This window comes from Trachypithecus francoisi, unplaced genomic scaffold (genome assembly GCF_009764315.1).
Source record: "Trachypithecus francoisi isolate TF-2019V2 unplaced genomic scaffold, Tfra_2.0 Lachesis_group21, whole genome shotgun sequence".
Classification (NCBI taxonomy): Eukaryota; Metazoa; Chordata; class Mammalia; order Primates; family Cercopithecidae; genus Trachypithecus; species Trachypithecus francoisi.
Window position 1 is genome coordinate 28,318,909 of NW_022681467.1, and position 26,261 is coordinate 28,345,169.

At 48.0% G+C, this 26,261-nt stretch overlaps 2 protein-coding genes across 4 annotated transcripts in view; both read left to right on the forward strand.

Moving 5' to 3' along the window:
• DNMT3B (DNA methyltransferase 3 beta) overlaps positions 1–4,317 on the forward strand; it is a 51,852-nt gene extending 47,535 nt beyond the window's left edge. For 2 of the 3 annotated variants that reach the window (XM_033186099.1, XM_033186100.1), the window contains one exon: positions 2,715–4,317. In XM_033186099.1, coding sequence (XP_033041990.1) covers positions 2,715–2,856 — 142 coding nt within the window. In that variant the 3' untranslated portion in view covers positions 2,857–4,317. Of the gene's footprint in view, positions 1–41; positions 112–848; positions 968–2,714 lie in introns of all 3 variants that reach the window. The other variant, XM_033186098.1, reaches the window with a different exon arrangement.
• Positions 4,318–14,761: 10,444 nt separating this feature from the next.
• The window catches only part of MAPRE1 (microtubule associated protein RP/EB family member 1), a 34,577-nt gene continuing 23,077 nt past the window's right edge, over positions 14,762–26,261 (forward strand). The window contains exons 1-2 of the mRNA XM_033186102.1: positions 14,762–14,900; positions 22,445–22,568. Of these exons, the coding sequence (XP_033041993.1) occupies positions 22,448–22,568 (121 nt within the window). The 5' untranslated portion in view covers positions 14,762–14,900; positions 22,445–22,447. The remainder of the gene's footprint in view (positions 14,901–22,444; positions 22,569–26,261) is intronic.

Consider the following 26,261-nt stretch of genomic DNA (forward strand, 5'->3'; position numbering starts at 1 on the left):
TCTACAGCTAGTAAAAAGTAATGGGTTTTGGCTGTTCCCAGGCCCGTGATAGCATCAAAGAATGATAAACTCGAGCTGCAGGACTGCTTGGAATACAATAGGATAGCCAAGGTAAGACGAGCTGTGGCCCTCTGGAAAAATGCACTTGGTGACCTCCAAGTGGGGACTTGGGAGATGACCTTGGTGTCTGATTGGTTCCTACACCTCCCCCCACGTGACTTCCTGGTGTTGGGCTTCTTTCTCCCACACAATTGTTCTGTTCCATCCTCAAATACAGAGACCAGGAGACATTTGTGATAAGTAATCACTATGAGAAAAGGCAACTAGCCTTTCTAATTTTAGTACTGGATACGTAAAGACACAGAATTTCAGCTGGCCCTCTCAGGGAGAAAGGAATAATTAATCCTTTTGCCAAAAAATTAATTTGCTGTCAAGTCATAGAATATGAAGACCTCCATAAACCTAAATCTCAATGTTTGCATCAAGCTAAGATCCATCTTCTAAACTCCAGTTGAGCATTCTCTGTATCTGGGTGGTTTTTACTTTTTACTTAATCTTGCTTGATCAGGAACTCTGGTGTCTTCTTGGCCCCCCCACGTGATCTCATTCATGGTCACTTTTTTGTTTATCTCATTTTCTCTGAGGCTGGTCCTTCCTGTTAACGTCTTGGCATTTGTGGGAAGCACAAAATGTTCTTGTCCCTCCAACTCTGCTTTCCGCTCCCAGCCCTGCCATTCCTCTCCCGCGCCTGCACTCTCCCCTCCATCTTTCCCAGGTACTTTTGAGCCTTGACCTCACCCAGGTCCCTTCATTCTGTGCTCACTCCATGATGTCGTTTTGTTCTCCAGTTAAAGAAAGTACAGACAATAACCACCAAGTCGAACTCGATCAAACAGGGGAAAAACCAACTTTTCCCTGTTGTCATGAATGGCAAAGAAGATGTTTTGTGGTGCACTGAGCTCGAAAGGTGAGCAAGGCTGCACTTGGAGAGGGAAACTGTGCAGATCAAAACACAAATGGGCAGACATGGGCAGGTGCTTACCTTCATTCTTGATGGCCTCACTGCCCTTTGGTGTTACTGGGGCGAGGAGTAATAATACCTTTTCATAGTTGGCCCTTATTTCCTGACAAAAATGGCGGAGGGGGTGTGGTGGTGGTGAGGAATCTGAGACATGAGGTCATTAGACCGCACCATCTGTCTGTTGGCTGCACTGCCCTGACATCTGCCTGTCCCAACACGCTGGGACACTATGATGTATAAGAAGCCAGTGAAAGAAAACCCCACAGACATGCCATTCTTGAAGACTTCAGTTTGCTCATTCTTTTTTTTTTTTTTTTTTTTTTTTTGAGACGGAGTCTTGCTCTGTCGCCCGGGCTGGAGTGCAGTGGCCGGTTCTCAGCTCACCGCAAGCTCCGCTTCCCGGGTTTACACCATTCTCCTGCCTCAGCCTCTGGAGTAGCTGGGACTACAGGCGCCCGCCACCTCGCCCTGCTAGTTTTTTGTATTTTTTAGTAGAGACGGGGTTTCACCGTGTTAGCCAGGATGGTCTCGATCTCCTGACCTCGTGATCCGCCCGTCTCGGCCTCCCAAAGTGCTGGGATTACAGGCTTGAGCCGCCGCGCCCAGCCCAGTTTGCTCATTCTATAAATGATTCCTTCTTAGCCACAGTTTATCCTCTCCTTCCCTTTCTTTGGGCTAAGTTTGTCTGTTTTGATGCAAATAACCATCTCTTGGATTTCAGTTCTGTTTTTTCTTTCACTTTCACTCCTCTATTTGTTCATTTTGCATCTCCTATTTTTAAAAAATCATTATTTGCTATAGTGATGTAATTAAGGCTTTGAACATTCCTCTTTACATGTGTTCTGTATTCTGAAGGCTTTGATACAGAGTGTTTTCATTCCAGATATTTCACTTCTACAACCCATTTACTTTCTTCTTTGACTTACCAACAGTTTTCTGAGTATAAAAGTAACTTCTGATTAGTATTTATGCTGTAGATTATTCTGTATGGACCCAAACCTAAAATGGTTGGTGTAGACGCTAAAGCCAAGCAAGACACAGGCCTGAGGTATCACATCTTTGGCATGTTTCTGAATAGCCCACGCAGCCATTGGCCTGTTGGGATGACTCTTAGTATTGGATTGTATACCTGAGTAATACTGAGGTTCAGCCTCTGTGCCCTCTTTCCAGGCCTGGTAGAATCCTATAGAGGAAGCTTTTGGTATATTTGATACCATCTGCCTGAAGTCGTCTAGCTCAGTCCTTCATCCAGCAGCTGGGTTTGAAGAGGGAAGGAAAACTGTGGTTGCTGAGCTGTAAATTGCCTGAGCCTGTGATGACTGAAAATCTAGGCTGTTTTTGAGTGACCTTGTTCCTTATTAAGGAAATTGCTTAACTTCTCCCATCATAGTGTTTTGAAGATGGAGACATTGCTGGCTGGCTAATTTGGTATGCATGCATTTATTCCAGGAAGGTCCTCTGAGCACCAACTCTATGCCAAGAGTATGGTGCTAGGCCTGCACAAAATGGGGGACTTTGATTTGTGAGCAATTTGTGAGCAAGTGTTCTGAATTAAGGGCTCTGAATTTAGGTCCTGGAGACCTTACTGATGGGACTGAGGGATGGTGAGGGCAGAAGCAGTGGGACCTGGCTGGTTGAGGCTGTCAACATCCTGGAGGCACTTCTGACTGTCTTTTCACTCCGGTACCCCCAGGATCTTTGGCTTTCCTGTGCACTACACAGACGTGTCCAACATGGGCCGCGGTGCCCGCCAGAAGCTGCTGGGAAGGTCCTGGAGCGTGCCTGTCATCCGACACCTCTTCGCCCCTCTGAAGGACTACTTTGCATGTGAATAGTTCCAGCCAGGCCCCAAGCCCACTGGGGTGTGTGGCAGAGCCAGGACCCAGGAGGTGTGATTCCTGAAGGCATCCCCAGGCCCTGCTCTTCCTCAGCTGTGTGGGGCATACCGTGTACCTCAGTTCCCTTCTGCTCAGTGGGGGCAGAGCCACCTGACTCTCTTGCAGGGGGAGGCCGAGGTGCCGCCTCCTTGTGCACAATTCAGACCTGGCTGCTTGGAGCAGCCTAACACGGTGCTCATTTTTTCTTCTCCTAAAACTTTAAAACTTGAAGTGTAGGTAGCAACGTGGCTTTTTTTTTTTTTTCCTTCCTGGGTCTACCACTCAGAGAAACAATGGCTATGATACCAAAACCACAGTGCCGACAGCTCTCCAATACTCAGGTTAATGCTGAAAAATCATCCAAGACAGTTATTGCAAGAGTTTAATTTTTGAAAACTGGCTGCTGCTCTGTGTTTACAGACGTGTGCAGTTGTAGGCATGTAGCTATGGGACATTTTTAAGGGCCCAGGATTGTTTTTTCCCAGGGCAAGCAGAAGAGAAAATGTTGTATATGTCTTTTACCCGGCACATTCCCCTTGCCTAAATACAAGGGGTGGAGTCTGCACGGGACCTATTAGAGTATTTTCCACAATGATGATGATTTCAGCAGGGATGACATCATCATCACATTCAGGGCTATTTTTTCCCCCCACAAACCCAAGGGCAGGGGCCACTCTTAGCTCAATCCCTCCCAGTGACTGCAATAGAACCCTCTGGGGAGCTCAGGAAGGGGTGTGCTGAGTTCTATAACATAAGTTGCCATATATTTTGTAGACAAGTATGGCTCCTCCGTGTCTCCCTCTTCCTTAGGAGAGGAGTGTGAAGGTAGGAGCTCAGATAAGACACCCCCTCAAACCCATTCCCTCTCCAAGAGACCTATCCCCCACAGGCACAGGTCCCCAGATGAGAAGTCTGCTACCCTCATTTCTCATCTTTTTACTAAACTCAGAAGCAGTGACAGCAGTCAGGGACAGATGTACATTTCTCACACCTTCTTCCCCTCATCTTAAGAGATGACAGAGAAAACTGCAGTCAAAGCTCGGTGCTCCCTCTGGAGATTTTTAAATCCTTTTTTATTCCGTGATAAGTCATTTTTAGGGAGAATGGGAGTTCAGACAAGCTGCATTTCAGAAATGCTGTTGTAATGGTTTTTACTCTTCTTACTGGTGCTATTTTGTAGAATAAGGAACAACGTTGACAAGTTTTGTGGGGCTTTTTATACACTTTTTTTAAAATCTCAAACTTCTATTTTTATGTTTAATGTTTTCATTAAAACTTTTTTTGTAACTGGAGCCACGACGTAACAAATATGGGGGAAAAAACTGTGCCTTGTTTCAACAGTTTTTGCTAATTTTTAGGCTGAAAGATGACGGATGCCTAGAGTTTACCTTATGTTTAATTAAAATCAGTATTTGTCTATAACTGTCTGATGTCCCTCTTCTTCTGCAGGTCAGATGGATGGGACATGGGGGAGGGCCTGGCTAACATGTAAGGGTGAGAGTTTGGAAGTAGGTGATTCATTCATTCATTCATTTATTAAAACGCAATGTGACCCCAGGCTGACTGGAGCTTACTTACAGTGTAGTGCACTGGTTCTGCAGCATTGGCTCACACCTGTAATCCTAGCCAGGGTGGGTAGATCTTTTGAGCCCAGGAGTTCAAGACCAGCCTTGGCAACATGGCAAAACCCCATCTGTACAAAAAAAACCTCCAAGAATATAGGCCAGGCGCGGTGGCTCACGCCTGTAATCTCAGCACTTTGGGAGGCCTAGGCAGGCGGATCACAAGGTCAGGAGATTGAGACCATTCTGGCTAATCCTGGAAACCCTGTCTCTACTAAAAATACAAAAAATTAGCCAGGCGTGGTGGCAGGCACCTGTAGTCCCAGCTACGCTCTGAACCCAGGAGGTGGAGCTTGCAGTGAGCTGAGGTAGTGCCTCTGCACTCCAGCCTAGGCAACAGAGCAAGACTCCGTCTCCAAAAAAAAAAAAAAAAAAAAGAATCCAACACATCTGCATCCCCTGGAGGGCTTGTCAGGGCTGTGATTGCTGACCCAACCTCCAGAGTTTCTGACTCTATGAGTGGACCGTAGGAATTTTCAGTCACACAGTGGCACAATTACTGCTTATTGCAGCCTGGACTTCCCAGGCTCAAGTGATCCTCCTCTGTCAGCCTCCAAGTAGCTGGGACCACAGGCAAGCACCACCACACCCAGCCTGACCCTAGGAATTTGATGCTGTTATCAAGGGACCACGCCGGACTAGTGAATGGGTATCTAAGTCACGGTTCCCAAATGTGGCTTGAGTGTCTGAATTCATTTAAAAGCTCCATGTGTGGGACACCTGTTTCCAGACATGTGCAGTTATAGGCATGTAGCTACAGGACATTTTTAAGGACCCAGGATCATTTTTTCCTAGGGCGAGCGGAAGAGAAAATGTTGTACATTCCCCTTGCCTAAATACAAGGGCTGGAGTCTGCCCCAGATCTTGGGGAACTGATCAAGGTGATTATCACCTCTAGCAAAAGATCCTAATGATTCTCACAGTTCATATGCTTCTGTGGGATTCTATACCTTATTCCACAGCTCCCAAGTTGCCGTGCTGCAGGTCAACCACCTTCTGTGAGGGACTAACTGGGAGTGGCCCTGTGGTCCCAGTCTAGCCCGTGTCCTCTGCCCTTTGGGTGGAGTGATTCTCAGCGTGCCCCCAACTAAAATCCTGCCCTTCAATGAGCACTCACGATGGCGACTGCCCTTCTAAGCCTAATATTGTGACTCCAGTAATCCCATTTTACTGGGATTTACTTCCCTAGGCAGGAGTCCCAAGCCCAGAGCTCATCGGGCCACACTCATTTCCAGCCTTTGGTCAGGGAAAAGGGCGTTAATACTGGTTAGCTAGCGTATTAGAGACAGAATAGCATGATGCACCTGGGGTTCATCCACTGAACATGTCAGACCTAGCACCTCTGAGCCTCCCAGGCCATGTGTGAGTTGGGCTATAATCACGACCATCTCTTAAATAAGGTCAGGTTTCTAAAGGGCCTGGCCCAGCGTTTGGGGGTGGAAGAAGCTTCCAGAGTGGAAGGATGAGCATGTTATTAGAAAGGAGCTTCAGGATTACAACAGCCCACATGCAGGTTGCCATGGTGAGATGGCAATTAGCAAGCTAGGCCCACACAACCTCCCCTGCCTCCCCAGGTGTTGAGACCCCAGAGGCCTGGGCCACCCAGTTAAGCCATCTTGTGTACAGTGCTGCACCAAATACCAGGACAGGATGAAGCCAGATAAACAGCCCCAGCCTCGAAACCCCAAGAAAGATGGGCGAGTCCTCCAGGTGAGGAGTCCTTGGCATCCTGGCCTGCTTGTCAAGGTGGGGGAGGGGCTCAGAGGGAGTGTGGGGGTAATTTTTGTGTTTTCCCAAGATGGGGTTAGGCTGGTGATCCCAGGTTCCAAGGCAAGGGGAGAAGGCAGTGAATGTTCTGATCTGGGGAAAGAGGTTGGAGTTCCCACGTAGGCCTTTGCTGAAGCAATCTTTGGGTTTGCCTGGATTTGTGTCTGGGGTCTGGCATGTCACCGTGTCACTTGGAGCAAGCAGATGACTTAACCTCTTGGGTTTTTCATCTCACCTAAAAGGTGGAGATACCAGCCTGGTCAACATGGTGAAACCCCATCTCTACCAAAAAAGACAAAAATTAGCTGGGCGTGGTGGCATGCACTTGTTGTCCCAGCTACTCGGTGTGGTGGATGTGGGAGAATCTCTTGAACCCGGGAAATGGAGGTTGTTGCTGTGAGCTGAGATCACACCACTGCATGCCAGCTTGGGCAACAGAGACCCTATCTCAACAACAACAAATAAAGTGGAAATAATAAATCCTACCTGCTTCATAGGGTGACTGAAGTTCAAAGGCCAGATCTAGGTAAAGTGCTTTGCCTGACACCTGGCAGGCAATAAACTCTCCACATATATGAGATGACATTATTGTAAAATGAGACCCATTAATTAATGCAGTGCTAATGACAATGAAGACTGGATGCAGGTAGTGATAGTAACATGCAATGCTTATCAGTAGTAGTAGCCTTAGGCCAGGCACAGTGGCTCACACCTTGCAATCCCAGCACTTTGGGAGGCTGAAGTAAGCAGAGTTAAGGATTTGAGACCAGCCTGGGCAGCATGGACAGGGTTTCACACCCCGTTTCTACAAAAATATTAAAAAATTAGCCAGGTATGGTGGCGCGCCCCTGTAGTCCAGCTACTCGGGGAGGCTGAGGTGGGAGGACCACTTGACCTCAGGAGGTGGAGGTTACAGTGAGCTGAGATTGTGCCTCTGCATTCCTGTCTGGGCAACAGTGAGACCCTGCCTCAAACAATAGTAATAGTCACACCTTTTTAAAAGGTAGAGTAATATTTCCCCAGATGTTGTCAGCAGCTAGGCTGACGGGTGTCAACTGTAGCAATAGTGGCATCGGGTGTGGAACTTGTGCCCCTCACCGCCCCCCACATCCTGTTAGGATCCCAATGCTCCTTGCTAGGGTTCCCATCCTGTCTCCACTTCCCTGCTATTTTGTGACCTTGAGTGTGTTCCAGAGTCTCCTTGTGGCTTGTTTACCCAACTATAAAATAGGGATAATATCAACCTCACAGAACTGATGTGTGGATCAAACAATTCAGTATATGTGAGGCACATGGGAAGGGGACTGAGTAAATGCTGAGTAAATGACAGTGACAAATGACCCAAAAATGCTGTGTTATTACTGTTAGAGAATTCTGGCAACCCTGTGAGGCCTGATTACCATGATTGTAAGTAAGAGAACTGACTCCAAAGAGGTCTCCTCACATACCCAAGGTCACCCAGCTAGTAGCAAAAGGACTTGTGCATTGGAATCTGCTCTGGGAAGCCAGTCTACTTTTTCTCTTTGGTCTCACAGGCATCTTTGTTTTTGTTTGTTGTTTTGCTGGAGCTTAAAATTACCTGCTGCCCTTTGTAGCGTTTTGCCTTCCTTCCTAGCTTCCTTCCCTTCCTTTTATCCTGCCTACTTCCCCCATTTCTTTCTTCTTTTTGTGTCACTTTATTGATTTTTAAAAACTTAATTATGTCAGGCGCTGTGGCTCATGCCTGTAATCCCAGCACTTTGGGAGGCCGAGGCGGTGAAACCCCGTCTGTATTAAAAATACAGAAAATTAGCCGGGCGTGGTGGCGGGTCCCTATAGTCCCAGCTACTGGTGAGGCTGAGGCAGGAGAATGGCATGAACCCAGGAGGCAGAGCTTGCAGTGAGCCAAGATCGCGCCACTGTACTCCAGCCTGGGTGACAGAGTGAGACGCTGTCTCAAAAAAAAAAAAAAAAAAAAAAAAAAAGCAACAACAAAAAACCAACTTTTAATTAAAAAATATTTAGGCCAGGTGTGGTGGCACACACCTGTAGTCCTGGCTACTTGGGAGGCTGAGGTGGGAGGATTGCTTGAGCTTATGAGTTTGAGGTTGCAGTGAGCTGTGTTCCTGCCATTGACTCCAGCCTGGGTGACAGAACAAGACTCTGTCTCTAAAAAAATTACTAAAGGCCGGGCGCGGTGGCTCAAGCCTGTAATCCCAGCACTTTGGGAGGCCGAGACGGGCGGATCACGAGGTCAGGAGATCGAGACCATCCTGGCTAACACGGTGAAACCCCGTCTCTACTAAAAAAAAAAAAAATACAAAAAACTAGCCGGGCGTGGTGACGGGCGCCTGTAGTCCCAGCTACTCGGGAGGCTGAGGCAGGAGAATAGCGGGAACCCGGGAGGTGGAGCTTGCAGTGAGCTGAGATCCGGCCACTGCACTCCAGCCTGGGCGACAGAGCGAGACTCTGTCTCCAAAAAAAAAAAAAAATTTACTAAAAATAGGTAATTTTGGACTTACGGAAAACTTGCAAGAATAGTAGAAAGAATTCCTACTCATCACCCAATTTCCCCAGATATTAACATATTGCCACATTTCCTTTGTCATCTTCTCTATATATTAATACCATTTTTCTGATCTCGGCTCACTGCAACCTCTGCCTCCTCAGTTCAAGCGATTCTCCTGCCTCAGCCTCCCAATTAGCTGGGATTACAGGTGACTGCCACCATGCCTGGCTAATTTTTCTATTTTTAGTAGAGGCGGGGTTTCACCATGTTAGCCAGGCTGGTCTGGAACTACTGACCTCGGGTGATTTGCCCGCCTTGGCCTCCCAAAGTGCTGGGATTACAGGCTTGAGCCACCGCGTCCAGCTAATGTTGTATTTTTAGTAGAGACGGGGTGTCTCCATGTTGGTCAGGCTGGTCTCAAACTCCTGACCTGAGGTGATCCGCCCACCTCAGCCTCCCAAAGTGCTAGGATTACAGGCGTGAGCCACTGTGCCCGGCCTGTTTTTATTTTTAAGGCTCCTAATTAATTGTGAAATATGCAAACAGAACAGTGCACATGCTGTTCTCTGCCTGGAACAGCCTTCTGCCCTTTCCAGGCTGGTCCTCCAGTTCTTGCCTCTTCCATGAAAATTTCCTTGCACCTATTCTGAGCAGAATTAGGAGCCCTTCTCTAATCTGAATCCTCCTTCCCTATGTATAGATATAATAATCGGGCCGGGTACAGTGGCTCACGCCTGTAATCCCAGCACTTTGGGAGGCTGAGGTGGGCAGATCACCTGAGGTCAGGAGTACAAGACCAGCCTGGCCAACATGATGAAAACTCATCTCTACTAAAAATACAAAATTAGCCGGTTGTGGTGGCACATGCCTGTGATCCCAGCTACTTGGGAGGCTGAGGCAAGAGAATCACTTGAACCTGGAAGGCCGAGGTTGCAGTGAGCCGGGATTGCACCATTGCACTCCAGCCTGGGCAACAGGAGTGAAACTCCATCTCAAAAAAAAAGAAAAAAAAGAAGAAGAAGAAGAATTGGCTGGGCACTGTGGCTCACGCCTATAATCTCAGCACTTTGGGAGGCCGAGGTGGGCAGATCATTTGAAGTCAGGAATTTGAGACTAGCCTGGCCAACAGGCTACTACTACCTGTCTCTACTGAAAATACAAAAATTAGCCAGGCATGGTGGTGCAGGTCTGTAATCCCAGCTACTTGGGAGGCTGAAGCAAGAGAATTGCTTGAACTCAGGAGGCAGAGCTTGCAGTGAGCTGAGATCACACCATTGCACTCCAGCCCGGGCGACAGAGCGAGACTCCGTCTCAAAAAAAAAAAAAAAAAAAAAAAAAAAACAAGAAGAATCTATCTCACCACAAAGCACTCTGTATGATAATTTCTATTTATTTTTTTTCTTTTAGACAGGGTCTTGCTCTGTTGCCTAGGCTGGAATGCAGTGTCGTGATCACAGGCTCACTGCAGCCTGGACCTCCCAGGATCCATTGATCCTCCCACCTGAGCCTCCAGAGTAGCTGGGACTGCAGGTGCATGTCACCACGCTTGGCTAATTTTAACATTTTTTTTGCAGAGGTTGAATCTTGCCATGCTGTCTCTCCTTGGCCTCCCAAAGTGCTGGGATTAAAGGCATGAGCCACGACACCTAGCCTATAACTTCTTATTTTTGTAGTCTTCTCCTCCATGAGTTTGCGAGATTCTCAAAGCAACTGTGATCTCCCAACATCATTATTTAGTTCAATAAAGTTGTCATACATTTGCAAAACTCAGGCGTTGAAGTACAATTATTTTGTTTGTTTTGTTTTTGGAGAGGAGAGTCATAATTTCTATCTATGATAATGAGATTGCTTCACATATTAAAACAGTTGTTTTAAGATACATATTACATCTCCAGAGCCATTTCTCTTACAGGATGGAGATTCTTTTTTCTTTTTACCCTCTGACCTTTTGCTGTCAAGGCTTAATCTGACCCAGATAACCCTGGCCAGCTTTTTCCTCAGTGAGGAGAGTGGATGCTAGCAGGTTACCTGGCCCGATGTCATTTTTTTGGGGAGCTGTCTTGGGAGGGTGGACGAGTTGTACTTTAGAGGGCCTTGCTTCTCTAAAATACAGAGTTACCTCCTGTAACTTCCTGTGTCTCTAGAATTAGGTCCAAACTTTCTAGACTGGCTTCCCGCCCCCCCCATCCCCGGAGACAGGGTTGCACTCTGTCGCCCAGGCTGGAGTGCAGTGGTGTGATCTCAGCTCACTGCAACCTCTGCCTCCCTGGTTCAAGCAATTCTCCTGCTTAGCCTCCTGAGTAGCTGGGATTACAGGCGCATGCCACCATGCCCTGCTAATTTTTGTATTTTTAGTAGAGATGGGGTTTCACCATATTGGCCAGGCTGGTCTCGAACTCCTGACCTCAGGTGATCCAACTTGGCCTCCCAAAGTGTTGGGATTACAGAGCCATAGTGCCACTGTGCCCGGCCTAGAGGCTTTTCCTGATTGGGTTTTCTACACTGATCTCACCCCCTATACTAATGTCCTCACTTTAGACCAAAATGACCTGCAGGTAATGCTGATACCCATTAATTGACATAATTTAATAACTGACATTAGGCAAAGGATTCAGAAATCGCATTTATTGAGCACATGCTATGTGCTGGCGCAGTCTGAGAACTTTATACATATCCCATTTAATTCTAACTTCCAGCAGAGTCAGAATTTGAACCCAGACATACTGGGTTTGCCATTTATTATTTAGCCTAATGAAAAGTTAATGTCGGGTGGGCGCGGTGGCTCACGCCTGTAATCCCAGCACTTTGGGAGGCTGAGGCGGGTGGATCATGAGGTCAGGAGCTCGAGACCATCCTGGCTAACATGGTGAAACACTGTCTCTACTAAAAAATACAAAAAAAACCTAGCTGGGTGTGGTGGTAGGTGCCTGTAGTCCCAGCTACTCGGGAGGCTGAGGCAGGAGAATGGCATGAACCTGGGAGGCGGAGCTTGCAGTGAGCGGAGATCGTGCCACTGCTCTCCAGCCTGGGCGATAGAGCAAGACTCCATCTCAAAAAAAAAAAAAAAAGAACAGTTAATGTCTTTTTGTGTAAAACAGAGGTGGCTAGGCATGGTGGCTCATGCCTGTAATCCCAGCACTTTAGGAGGCCAAGGTGGGCAGATCATGAGGTCAGGAGTTCGAGACCAGCCTGGCCAACATGGTGAAACCCTGTCTCTACTAAAAATACAAAAATTAGCTGGGCATGGTGGCGTGTGCCTGGAATCCCAGCTACTCAGGAGGCTGAAGCAGGAGAATGGCTTAAACCCAGGAGGCGGAGGTTGCAGTGAGCTGAGATCACACAATTCCACTCCAGCCTGGGTGACAGAGTGTCTCTGTCTCAAAAAAAAAAAACAAACAAACAAACAAAAAAGAATATAAATAAAATACAGGTAATAGATGTTGCATCAAAGCACTTTTAAATATCTTTAGTTGATTATCTATGCTTGATATCAGCTTACCATAATGTTCATATTACTGCTGTTGCCATAATCATTTGTTACATGGCTCTTTATTGTTGCCTCTTTCTTACTTCTTTTTTTTTTTTTTTAGTTTCACTCTCTTGCCCAGGCTGGAGTGCAATGGTGCCATCTCGGCTCACTGCAACTTCTGCTTCCTGGGTTCAAGCAGTTCTGCCTGAGCCTCCCGAGTCGCTGGTCTGCCACCATGCCCAACTAATTTTTGTATTTTTAGTAGAGACGGGTTTTCACCATGTTGGCCAGGCTGGTATCGAACTCCTGACCTCGTGATCCTCCCGCCTCGGCCTTCCAAAGTGCTGGAATTACAGGTGTGAGCCACCGCGCCTGGCCTTTCTTGTTTTTTTTTGCTCAAACTCTTTTGCCAGAGTAACTCCTCATCTTTCATGGTGTCATTTCTGGGAAGCCTTTCCACACTACCTAGGAGAGGTCGTGTCTCTTGTGATGTGCTCTTGGAGCAGTACTCGTGACCGAAGTATTGAAATGCCTCTAGACCTGTTGATAAACAGCTCCTGCCCCAGCTTCCCTACCCATTCTTCCCTGAATGTCTTCCTGGGCTTCAGCAACTAACTGGGTGAGATTTGGTATAGAGGGACCTCTAGGCTCCTGCTCCACACAGTGGAAGTACCATGAGCCCACCACATAATGTCCCTGCTTAGCATTGAGCCTGATTTCTAATTTAGCAGGGATTTGCGTCATTAATTGTGTCCCCTTTGCCTCCCCTGCCAGTCTGGAAACTTTAAGAGGTCAGAAGTTGTGTCTAGTTTTCGTTTTTATCTTTTAGAGACGGAGTTTCACTCTGTTTCCCAGGCTGGAGTGCAGTGGCGTGATCTTTGCTCACTGCAGCCTCGAAGTCCTGGGCTCAAGCGATCCTCCCGCCCCAGCCTTCCCAGTAACTGGAACTATAGGCGCACACTACCATGATCAGATTGTGTTTGTTTTTTTTCATCAGGGCCTGATTGGTTAGAGAAAATATTTGTTGAATACTTGAATAAATGATACCCAGACCAAAAAAAATCAGCTTGAAATCGAGATCTACCTCTGACACTGGGCGAGTCAATTAGCCTCTTTGTTCCTCAGTTTCTTTCTGCTGTAAAGTGGTGCAGTTCCTCTTTTTTTCTTCTTTTTTTTTTAGACAAAGTCTCACTGCAACCTCCGCCTCCCAGGTTCAAGCGATTCTCCTGCCCCAGCCTCCCAGGTAGCTGGGGTTACAGGCGTCCACCACCATGCCCAGCTAAGCTTTGCATTTTTAGTAGAGATGGGGTTTCGCCATGTTGGCCAGGCTGGTCTCCAACTCCTGACCTCAGGTAATTCATCTGCCTTGGCTTCCCAAAGTGTTGAGATTACAGGCGTGAGCCATCACGCCTGGCCCAGTTCCTCCTTCAGCCAAGGCTCTCCTGAGAATGTAAGGGCCAGGCGTGGTAGCTCACGCCTGTTATCCCGGCACTTTGAGAGGCCGATGAGGGTGGATCTCTCGAGCCCAAGAGACCAGTCCAGCCTGGGCAACATGGCAAGACCCCATCTCTTAAAAAAAAAAAAAGGAACGGGCAAGAGAGACTGTATGTATAGGAACTGGGAAACAACCTGGAACAGGACTGAGGAGGCTCTTGCTTCTGCGGACTTCACAGAAGACAGACAGTAAAGGTACAAGATGCCTTCTTATGGTACTAAGAAAATATGCCACATGATATTACAGATGTGGGGGGGCATCACAGAACGTTGACTTTTTTTTGGGACAGAGTCTTGCTCTGTCACCCAGGCTGGAGTGCAGTGGTATAGTCTCACCTCACTGCCACCTCCATCTCCCAGGTTCAAGCGATTCTCCTGCCTTAGCTTCCCAAGTAGCTGGGATTACAGGCGCGTGCCACCACGCCTGGCTAATTTTTGTATTTTTAGTAGAGATGGGATTTCACCATGTTGGCCACGCTGGTCTCGAACTCCTGACCTCAGGTGATTCTCCCACCTGGGCCTCCCAAAGTGCTAGGATTAAAGGCGTGAGCCACCGCACCCGGCCCAGAACATTGACTTCTAAGCCTTTCCCTAAAGTGTCTATCAGGTATCTTTATTATTCAATAACACATTCCTACAGAAATTAATTGTAAGGCTGGGCGCGGTGGCTCACGCCTGTTATCCCAGCGCTTTGGGAGGCTAAGGCAGGAGGATCGCTTGAGGCCAAGAGTTCGATTCCACCCTGGGCACCACAGCGAGACCTCCATACATCTCTAAGAAAAAAAAAAATTCATTGTAAAAGCAATTTTCTTTTTGGCTACTGCCATAGGGATTTTGTAACCGAAAGAGTCACACCGGACCGAGGCGGGATCTCATTGGCTGCGGCCGACCACGTGCCGCAGTCGCCCAGGCGGTCGGGGCCCCGCTCCTCGGCTCCCGTTCTGTCGATCAGAGGCCAAGCTCCGCCCCCGGCGCGGCGGCTGAGTCTCTCTCTATAAAAGGAGCCGGCGGAGGATGACGAGCCTTTACGTCGGCGCGTAACGGGAGGGGGGTGCGTGTGAGGTCATCGCGCGGGCGGGCGGGCGGGGTCTGGCGGTTTGAACGAGACGAAGACGGAACCGGAGCCGGTTGCGGGTAGTGGAGGCGGTTCTGCTGAGAGCCGGTGAGCCGGCCAGCGGGCCCGGGGGAGTGCGGCTGTGGGGGCGCCCGCGTGGGCCAAAGCCAGGCATGCGCGGGCAGGCCCTACGGGCGGCGCCTGGCCAGTTCCACCCGGCGGTGCTGTGCGAGCCGGGTGGGGGAAGGGCGGGGCCGTGACCCGGCGCGCGCGGGCTGGGCCTGGGGGCGCGCTATGCGCTGTGCTCAGGGGGGCGGGGTCTCGGCCCGGAAGTGGGGGCTGCTGCTCCGGGGTGTGGGGGTTCTGGGCCGCCGCTGAGGTGTGGTCCCTGCGCTGCCGCGGCTGGAGGTCCCGGGGTGGTTGGGCCCTGGGAAGGTGTGGGCGAGGTGGGCCGTCCTGGGAGCTCTTGGGACCCACATTGTAGGAGGCCGTGTCGCTTGAGGACCGGAAGATCGGGTGGTGGGTTCAGACCTGGGTTGGGTTCTGTGCGGTGTGACTTTGGACAGGTGCTTTAACCGCTCTGGATCTCAGCTTCCTCATCTGTAAAACGAGGACAGTAATACTATCCGCATTAAACTCTTAGCGCGATGTATGGCAGAAAGTAAGCCAGCTCTTGGACTCCCTGCTTTCTTCAGTGTGTGTTTATTGAGTGCCCACTAGGTGTTGGCCACCGTGCTAAATAAACCCTGGCTGTTTTCCCGGGAGCAAAGATTTGCTCTCCAGGAATCCACATTGTGATGAGCAGGAGGACAATATAACAGGATGGTATCAACAGTGCTAGTTCAGTCACTGCTTCACAGTTGTCCTAGGATGCTGCAGGGCAGAGCTTGACCTCTGCCCCAGTTTGGGGATGAGGATCCTGAGGCTCATTGAGGGAGGTTATGTTAGGCGGGGCATCTACTTCTCTGATGGCATGTCACTAACAGTAGTAATGATAATAGCGGCTCTTTGTTAGTTGGGCACTTGTTCTGTGTCAAGCACTATGTTAAGTGCTCCATGTGGCTTTGTGTCTTTTAATACTAACTGTCTTTAAGACAGATTATTTTCTTCCTTTTTTTTTTTTTGAGGCGGAGTTTTATTCTGTCGCCCAGGCGTGCAGTGGCGCCATCTCGGCTCACTGCAACCTCCGCCTACCGGGTTCAAGCGATTCTGGTGTCTCAGCCTCCGGAGTAATTGGGATTACGGGCGTGCGCCACCACGCCCGGCTAATTTTTGTATTTTTGGTAGAGACGAGGTTTCACCATGTTGGCCAGGCTGTTCTCGAACTCCTGACCTTAAGTGATCTGCCCGCTTCGGCCTCCAAAGTGTTGGGATTACAGGCGTGAGCCACCGCCCCCGGCAAGAGAGATTACTTTCATTTTACAAATGAGGGGTCTGAGACTCTGAGAGGTGGGGTGTCTTATGCAGCCCAGCAAGTGGCTGAACCCACGCCTGGGACTTAAGTGTCTAGGCTTTTAACGTCTTTATTACACTTTCTCCCAGAGGTCCAGAGCTACAGATCCAGATGTGCCCTTTGTGGTGGTGTGTCAAAGTGCCTAGCACAGTTTTAGGCACGTAGGGAAGCTTAGGACGTGATGCGCCTTTTGCTTAAGTGTTTTCTTTTCTTTTTTTTTTTTTTGAGACGGAGTCTCGCTCTGTCGCCCAGGCTAGAGTGCAGTGGCCGCATCTCAGCTCACTGCAAGCTCCGCCTCCTGGGTTCACGCCATTCTCCTGCCTCAGCCTCCTGAGTAGCTGGGACTCCAGGCGCCCGCCACCTCGGCCAGCTATTTTTTTTTTTTTTGTATTTTTTAAATAGAGACGGGGTTTCACCATGTTAGCCAGGATGGTCTCGATCTCCTGACCTCGTGATCCGCCCGTCTCGGCCTCCCAAAGTGCTGGGATTACAAGCTTGAGCCACCGCGCCCGGCCTTAAGTGTTTTCATGTAGATTCTCATTTAATCCTCACCACCACTTTGTGCAGAGGTACTGTTTTACCCATTTTACAAGATGAGCCGTTTGTGATGCAGGAAGATTAAGTGACTTGCCCATGGTCATATGGCTCATTTCTGGTGGCACCTCCTTCTCCCTCTTTGCATAGGGCTCAGTGTGGTGCCTTGAAAGTAATAGAGTGCTGTAGAGCCAGCGTTGAATTCATATAGGTTTGGGATCTTGCTAGGAGAGCTGCTGAAGGAAGAGAGATCCCTGGGTAGGCTTGAGGAAGCTTTTTCATGGTGGTGGAAACCTGGATCAGGAAGCCTTGTAAGGGTGAGATTTGTGTAGTAGTCATGGGTCTTCCGTGGGTGCCAGTGATGGAATTGTGAAGGAAGGATGAGCTGGAGCTCTGTTTTGACTGTCAGGAGGAGCCAATTAATTGATTGAGTTGGTGGATGTTTATTGCACATCCACATGGTGCCTAATCCATGTATTTAGTGGTTGCAGCATTTGTGGAGCACGTGGGACCAGGTATTAATGAACTGCTAATGAAAGTTTTAAATTATATGATGATGAAAGGCCATTAACGTTTTTTTGAGCCGGGGTGTGGTCAGGAGACATACGTGGCTTTACCAGCTGCTTAGATTTTATGGCAGCATGAGGCACTCAGTACAGTATATATGGGAATGTTGCCTTAATAAATTAAAAGTGCTCGGCTGGGACCATGTTTTTTTTTGTTTGAATGTCTCTGCTTGGTACCTGATTTTGCACACGGTATTTTGTTCATTCAGGGATTTTAAACAAGGGAGACTCTTGCTCTGATTTGTGATTCAGAACATTCTCTCTGGTTTGCTGTGTAAGAACAGATTGACACAGACACATTTGAAGACTGTTGCAGTGCATCTCCATGCGAGATAGTGCTGGCAGGTCTCAGGCGCACTGTTTTTGGCACTGGAGATAGGAGGATGAATGAGACAAGGTCCCTACCCTACATCTTGTTTGTTTAGTGCCTCTGAAACTAGATGCCATGCCAAATATTTTATGTACCTTATCTAATTTAAACCCTTCTTTGACCATTTTCAGATAGGTGGCTTTAACTTGTAAGGTAACTGAGGTACATTGAGTTTAAGTTTAACTTACCTAAGATCACACAACTAATGAGTGACTGCCTCACATTCAAACCCATGTCCTCCTGGCTTGAAAACCTCAGCTGTTTGCATCGAGTGGATTGCCTCCTGGCCCAAATCTGGTTCGAGAATTGTTCGGAAATAACGAGATAATGACAATTCATTGTGGCAATTCCTATCATAAAGGTTCGAATGAATTGCTCTGGAAACATAGGGATTAATTTCCCAGTGGAGTCAGTAACTAAATTGTGTTGGTGTCTTGCATAACATGGTTTTATCAGCTGATTTGGGAAGTGTAAGACTGTGGATGATTTGCTTTCTGACAAGTTTATATAGATACATTTTTCTTTGACACTATTCTGCCAACCTGAAAACAAGTAGTGAGTGCTTGCTATGTGCGAGACACAATGAAGTGCCGGGGGGATGTGAGGGGACGCAGACCTGGCAAGTTATTGACCTCTACAGACCTCAGTCACCCCATCAAAAGGGGACTGGATGGGTGGATTTGCCTCTTCTGGCTGTCACATTCTGTAGCTTGGTGATTCAGGAGGCTTGCAGCAGCTTAGTGCAGGAGACCGACGTGGAAAGACCAACTCTATCCTAGTCACTAGGTGGAGGGAACGAAGTACCAGAAGAGAGCAAAGGGCTAGGATCTCAGGATTATTCCAAATTGCTCTGCATCTTTCCCCTGCCCCTCCCCACTGGTAATGTTGCCGTCTTATGAAATGAAGAAAATTGTAAGTGTCTAGGTCACTATGAAATCTCTGGTATTTTATTGTGTGTCCTCATGGTGACTGCCCAGGGATTTGATTTAGATCTGGATTAGCCTGCTTTTATCTTGAGTCTTCCCTCCCTACTGTCTGTTCTCTACTAGTAGTCAATGTGATCTTTTTCAAACTGTAATGAGAGAAGATTCTACCCCACTTAAAACCTGAAAAGTGCCTGAGTGTGGTGGCTCATGCCTGTAATCCCAGCACCGTGGGAGGCTGAGGCGGAGGATCGCTTGAGCCTGGGCCACAAAATGAGACCTGGTCTCTATAAAAAAATTGAAAAATTAGCTGGGCTTGGTGGTGACCATCTGTAGTCCCAGCTACTTGGGAAGCTGAGTCAGGAGGATGGCTTGAGCCTGGGAAGTCAGGGCTGCAGTGAGCCATGATTGTGCCATTGCACTCCAGCCTGGATGACAGAGTGACACCCTACCTCAAAAACAAACCCGACAGTGGATTTCTTTTCTTTTCTTTTCTTTTTTTTTTTTTTGAGACGGAGTCTCGCTCTGTCGCCCAGGCTGGAGTGCAGTGGCCGGATCTCAGCTTACTGCAAGCTCCGCCTCCGGGTTTACGCCATTCTCCTGGCTCAGCCTCCTGAGCAGCTGGGACTACAGGCGCCCGCCACCTCGCCCGGCTAGTTTTTTGTATTTTTTTTTTTTTTTTTTGAGACGGAGTCTTGCTCTGTCGCCCGGGCTGGAGTGCAGTGGCTGGATCTCAGCTCACTGCAAGCTCCGCCTCCCGGGTTCACGCCATTCTCCTGCCTCAGCCTCCGGAGTAGCTGGGACTACAGGCGCCCGCCACCTCACCCGGCTAGTTTTTTGTATTTTTAGTAGAGACGGGGTTTCACCGTGTTAGCCAGGATGGTCTCGATCTCCTGACCTCGTGATTCGCCTGTCTCGGCCTCCCAAAGTGCTGGGATTACAGGCTTGAGCCACCGCGCCCGGCCGTTTTTTGTATTTTTTAGTAGAGACGGGGTTTCACCGTGTTCACCAGGATGGCCTCGATCTCCTGACCTCGTGATCCGCCCGTCTCGGCCTCCCAAAGTGCTGGGATTACAGGCTTGAGCCACCGCGCCCAGCCAGGATTTCTTAATAGAATAAAATCCTAACTCCTTCCCATAGTTATGGTCCCATAGACCATGCAGAGCCCGTTCATGGTCTGGCCTCTTGACTTCTGTTCCCACCTCAGGTTCTGCTCTGCCTGTTGCTGGCTGGGTTGGAATGTCCTATCTCTACAGCTTCATGTGGCTACTTCCTTCTGATCCTTAAGCTCACCTGTTCACCTCAGAGAGGCTTCCTCTGACCACATTCCCTAAACCCCGTTGCATAAGTGGTTGGTATGAAATGATGTTTGTTGGTGTATTTGGTCAGTATCAGACTTTGCACCACTAGAATGTGAACTCCCTGTGGACAGGCACCTTGTCTTTTGCTTCTCTGTTTCCTGGTCCCTAGAACAGTGCGTAGCACGTGGTAGAGCTGGTAGACATTTGTAAAATGAGTGAGGATTGACTAAACTGGTGCTCATAGACAATAACACCCACGTTTACTAGCATTTGAAAATTAGACTCATTGCTGTGTGTTTATTGTTTTGAATTTGAAAGCCTAGCAGAAAAGGGAGGGAAGAGAATGTGGAGGCTGGGGCTGGGCAGGCTTGCCTGCCAACCCCGAGGGCCTCTCTTGTCCTCACCTGTAAAATGAGGGACATGAAGTGAACATTGCAGAGGGCTGTCAGGGTTAAACAAGTGTCTGTGAAGCATCTGGCACTTAGGCCCTCAGATGCCCTACCATCCCCAGGTAGCTCTGCAGAGAATTAACTACAAGGATTCTTCACTTGTAAGGTCATTTGATACCACCTTTTTTATATCTAGGTATTGAAAAGCTGATTTGCTTTTTCAATTATGAAATTATTTATAGTTTTTTTTTTTTTTGGAGATAGGATCTCACTGTGTTGCCCAGGCTGCAGTGCAGTCCTGTGAACATGGCTCACTGCAGCCTCAACCTCTTGGACTCAGGTGATCCTCCCACCTCAGCCTCCCAAAGTGCTGGGATTACAGGCATGTATGTGCCAGTGTGCCTGGCCTAGTATAGTCTTTAAGGAAAATTTGGGAAGTAGTGAAAACTATAAACAGGAATTAATAAAGATTGGGCCAGGCGTGGTGGCTCATGCCCGTAATCCCAGCGCTTTGGGAGACCGAGGTGGGTGGATAACCTGAGGTCAGGAGTTCGAGACCAGCCTGGCCAACATGCTGGAATCCTGTCTCTACTAAAAATAGAAAAAATTAGCCAGGCGTGGTGGCATGCGCCTGTAATCCTAGGTACTTGACAGGCTGAGGCAGGAGAATCACTTGAACCTGGGAGGCAGAGGTTGCAGTGAGCTGAGATCGTGCCATTGCACTCCAGTCTGGGCAACAGAGCAAGACTCCATCTCAAAAACAAGCAAAAAAAAAAAAAAAATCTAAAGAAAATTGCAAACATTTTGATATCTTTTTTTTTTTTTGAGATGGAGTCTCACTCTGTCGCCCAGGCTGGAGTGCAGTGGTGCGATCTCAGCTCACCGCAATTTCCACCTCCCAAGTTCATGCCATTCTCCTGCCTTAGCCTCCAGAGTAGCTGGGACTACAGGCGCCTGCCACCACGCCTGGCTAATTTTTTGTATTTTTAGTAGGGATGGGGTTTCACCGTGTTAGCCAGGATGGTCTCAATCTCCTGACCTCGTGATCCACCCGCCTCAGTGTCCAAAAGTGCTGGGATTACAGGCGTGAGCCACAGCGCCAGGCCCATTTTGATAGCTTAATGGGTAAGCTTGGGTTGATGTTTTCTAAACAGAAGCATTCTCGTTTGTGCATCTGCCTCCCATGATAAAGCACTTACTCATCCCCTTGTTTAATGCCTCTTATAGTTTAGAATTGTATATTAATCACATTAAAATGGGGCCTCAATTTTAGGCTGACTCGTGTTGGACAGTTCATTTCAGGTCGTGTTTGTATGCGGAAATCCAGGTTCTGTGGCCAGGTTTCGTTTGGCCTCTTGGGGAAGAAGGTGAGGCTTAAAAATTCAGTATTCCTAGGTTGGGTATGGTGGCTCACACCTGTAATCCCAGAACTTTGGGAGGCCAAGGTGAGCGGATCACCTGAGGCCAGTAGTTCAAGACCAGCCTGGCTAACACGGTGAAACCCCATCTCTACTAAAAATACAAAGATTAGCCGGGTGTGGTGGTGCACACCTGTAATCCCAGCTACTCAGGAGGCTGAGGCAGGAGAATCACTTGAACTCGGGAGGTTGCAGTGAGCCGAGGTCGCGCCACTGTGCTCCAGCCTGGGCGACAGAGTATGACTCTGTCTCAAAAAAAATAAAAATAGGCCGGGCGCGGTGGCTAAAGCCTGTAATCCCAGCACTTTGGGAGGCCGAGACGGGCGGATCACGAGGTCAGGAGATCGAGACCATCCTGGCTAATACGGTGAAACCCTGTCTCTACTTAAAAATACAAAAAACTAGCCGGGCGACAAGGCGGGCGCCTGTAGTCCCAGCTACTTGGGAGGCTGAGGCAGGAGAATGGCATAAACCCGGGAGGCGGAGCTTGCAGTGAGCTGAGATCCGGCCACTGCACTCCAGCCTGGGTGGCAGAGCAAGACTCCGTCTCAAAAATAAAAATAAATAAAAATAAATAAAAATAAAAGTAAAATTGAGTGTTCCTGCAGGTTTGCTCTTGGTGACTCTCTAGGAAACACTTGCCGTTACTTGCATGCCTACTGTAACATGGGCCCTTCTTTTTTCCTCCCATGCTTTAGAAGATGGCAGTGAACGTATACTCAACGTCGGTGACCAGTGATAACCTAAGTCGACATGACATGCTGGCTTGGATCAATGAGTCTCTGCAGTTGAATCTGACAAAGATCGAGCAGTTGTGCTCAGGTAAGACAAATCATCTAGATCATTTTTCTAGGAAAGCCTGTAGGTTTTTCAGGAATGTGAAGGCCTGTATCTGACTGCAAAGCCACACAGAGAGGTTCAGGGTCTTTGTTAGGGCCACCCTGTTTCTTCCTCTCAGCTCTGTCTTTGCTTCTGCTTCAAAAAGGAACTATACTATTTTTTTTTTTTTTGAGACTTGCTCTGTCGCCCAGGCTGGAGTGCAGTGGCGTGATCTTGGCTTACTGCAAGCTCCGTTTCCTAGGTTCACGCCATTCTCCTGCCTCAGTCTCCCAAGTAGCTGGTACTACAGGCGCCCGCCACCACGCCTGGCTAATTTTTTTGTATTTTTTTTTTAGTAGAGATGGGGTTTCACCATGTTAGTCAGGATGGTCTTGATCTCCTGACCTTGTGATCCACCTGCCTCAGCCTCCCAAAGTGCTGGGATTACAGGCATGAGCCACCGTGCCCTGCATTTTTTAATTGTTTATTATTTTATTTTTGAGATGGGGTCTGGTTCTGTTACCCAGGCTGGAGTGCAGTGGTGCAATCTTGGCTCACTGCAACCTTCGCCTCCCAAGGTCAAGTGATTCTTCTACTTTAGCCTCCTAAGTACCTGGGACTACAATCGCGCACCACCACACCTCGCTAATTTTTTTGTATTTTTGGTGGAGATGGGGTTTCACCATGAGGTCGAACTCCAGACCTCAAATGATCTGCCTGCCTCAGTCTACCAAAGTGCTGGGATTACAGGCATGAGCCACCGTGCCTGGCCAGAACTTAAATAAAGAGTATGCTCTCGCTTGCAGGTCCACCATCTTCTGCTCTAGAGACTGCATTCTGAGGCCTGGAGCTCAGCCCCGACTTCTTGGTGTCTATTATTGTGCATTCAGATTTCATGTTTTATTTGAGGACAGTAATTGTACTAACTACTGTCTGTACTAACTACTAACATAAAACTGTTCTAGTTTTATGTTAGTTCATCAGTGGCATTTCTTATTCCCAAGAAGCACAAGATCAAAGTCAAGCAAGTGTCATTTCAGCCACAATTTTATGGAACTACTGTTTAACAACAATTTGACAAAGATGTAATGATTTAAAGACTGGGTATGGTGGTTCACATTTGTAATCCCAGCATTTTGGGAGGCCGAGGCAGGCAGATCACCTGAGGTCAGGAGTTCAAGACCAACCTGGTCAACGTGGTGAAACCCTGTCTCTACTAAAACTACAAAAAAATTAGTCAGGGGTGGTGGCAGGCGCCTGTAATCCCAGCTACTCTGGAGGCTGAGACAGGAGAATTGCTTGAACCCGGGAGGCAAAGATTACCGTGAGCAAAGATCGTGCCACTGCACTCCATCCTGGGTGATAAGAGTGAGACTGTCTCAAAAAGACAAAAAAGAAGTAATGATTTAAAGCAAGAGCAAAAACATGGTCTCTTTCTATATATGCTAATTGTATGACATGTGGGAAACTAGAAAGAAGAAAATAAAAAATGCCTCATGCCGGTGCGGTGGCTCACGCTTGTAATCCCAGCACTTTGGGAGGCCGAGGCGGGCGGATCACGAGGTCAGGAGATCGAGACCAACCTGGCCGACATGGTGAAACCCCATCTCTGCTAAAAATACAAAAATTAGCTGGGTGTGGTGGCACATGCCTGTAATCCCAGCTACTCAGGAGGCTGAGGCAGGAGAACTACTCGAACTGGGACCCGGGAGGCAGAGGTTGCGATGAGCCGAGATCACACCATTGCACTGCAGCCTGGGCAACAAGAGTGAAACTCTGTATCCAAAAAAAAAAAAAAAACAAAACTTATAATTCCACTATTCAAGCCGGCTACTATTCACTCACTATTCATGAGCCACTGTGCCTGCCCTGGATCGATCTTTTTTTTTTTTTAAATTATACTTTAAGTTCTAGGGTACGTGTGCATAATGTGCAGGTTTGTTACATATGTATACTTGTGCCATGTTGGTGTGCTGCACCCATCAACTCGTCAGCACCCATCAACTCGTCATTGGATCGATCTTAAATTATTGCCATTGCTTGGCAGGGTACGGTGGCTCACGCCTATAATCTCAGCACGTTGGGAGGCCGAGGCGGGTGGATCATGAGGTCAAGAGTTTGAGACTAGCCTGACCAACATAGTGAGACCCCGTCTCTACTAAAAATACAAAAAATTAGCGGGGTGTGGTGGCACGTACCTGTAGTCCAGCTACCCGGGAGGCTGAGGCAGGAGAATCGCTTGAACCTGGGAGGCGGAGGTTGCAGTGAGCCGAGATGGCGCCACTGCACTCCACCCTGGGTGACAGAGCGAGACTCCGTCTAAAAATTATTGCCATTGCTTATAGAATTATTTGTTTATTTATTTTTTTGAGTTCAGCTTCTGCCCTTATTTTATAGCTGGGGTCCTGGTCTCGGTCTTAGTTTCATTGGCTTGTCTTGTTATTTCCTTGGTGAGGTGTATTTAATCTTGATTTTACAGATGGTCAGATGGAGACTACGTGTGAAGCTGTAGAGTAACACATGGTGCCCAAGAGTTGTGTTTATTCAGCATTAATTACTTTGTTGATCATAGACAACAGGTTGTTAGCCTTAGATCTGTGCTGTGTCCCCCCCCACCATTTTCTGTTATTTTCCTCATTATTTCCCTATCCCCATTTGTGTGAGGCTTTTAAAGCACTTGTTTGACCTGTGATCTGTGACTAATGTGGGTATGAGGTCATCCTAGTTTTCACTGGAGCCAGCTTTTTCACCAGCAATTCTCTCTAAAATTTACCTCTTTCTGTAAATATATTCCAAAGTCTATTTCACGTAGTTAATTGGAAAATGTGATCTTGAATGTTTAGATAAGTTGTGTATGTGCTGATTGGGCTCTAGGTTTATCTCATTCAGGCAGGGAGCTGTTGCAGACAGGACTGGGCATAAAGAGGCTTCAGTCTGCTCTGAGCCATGTGACTTTTGACAAGACCCTTAATGTTTTAGTTCTTCATCTGTGAACTGGGGCAGCGATACCTGGCCCACTTGTTGGCCAGTGTGTGAATCACCTATAATAACAGCTCTCAGATACTGATTGTGTGCCAGACCCTGCAAATGAGTGCAGGTCATTTGGTGGGGGCACATCCTCCTTTTACAGATGAGGAGACTCACCCTGGGGCATAGCTTATGTATTACAGAACCTGGTTTTGAGCCAGGTCTTTCTGAGCACACAGCCCACATGCATCCTGCTGCATACATGTTATATCTTTTAGAGAAACATTTGGAGGGGATTAAACAAATGTAAATTACAAATGTAAATTACATATAGTTACAGTGATTCTGTTTCACTATAAAATCTGTGAGGTATGTCAGTTACCTTTTTTTCTTTTGGAGACTGAGTCTCGCTTTGTTACCCAGGCTGCTGTGCAGTGGAGTGATCTTGGCTCACTGCAACCTCCGCCTCCCAGGTTCAAGGGATTCTCCTGCCTCAGCCTCCTGAGTGGCTGGGATTACGGGTGCATGCCACCCATAATGTAAAAAAAATGTAATTTTTGTATTTTTAGTGGAGACGGTGCTTCACCGTGTTGGTCAGGCTGGTCTCAAACTCCTGACATTGTGATCCGCCCACCTCGGCCTCTCAAAGTCCTAGACAGGTGTGAGCCACTGCGCCTGGGTGGTATGTCAGTTTTGTCTGATGTCTGCTACTTTTCCCAGATGAAGTGC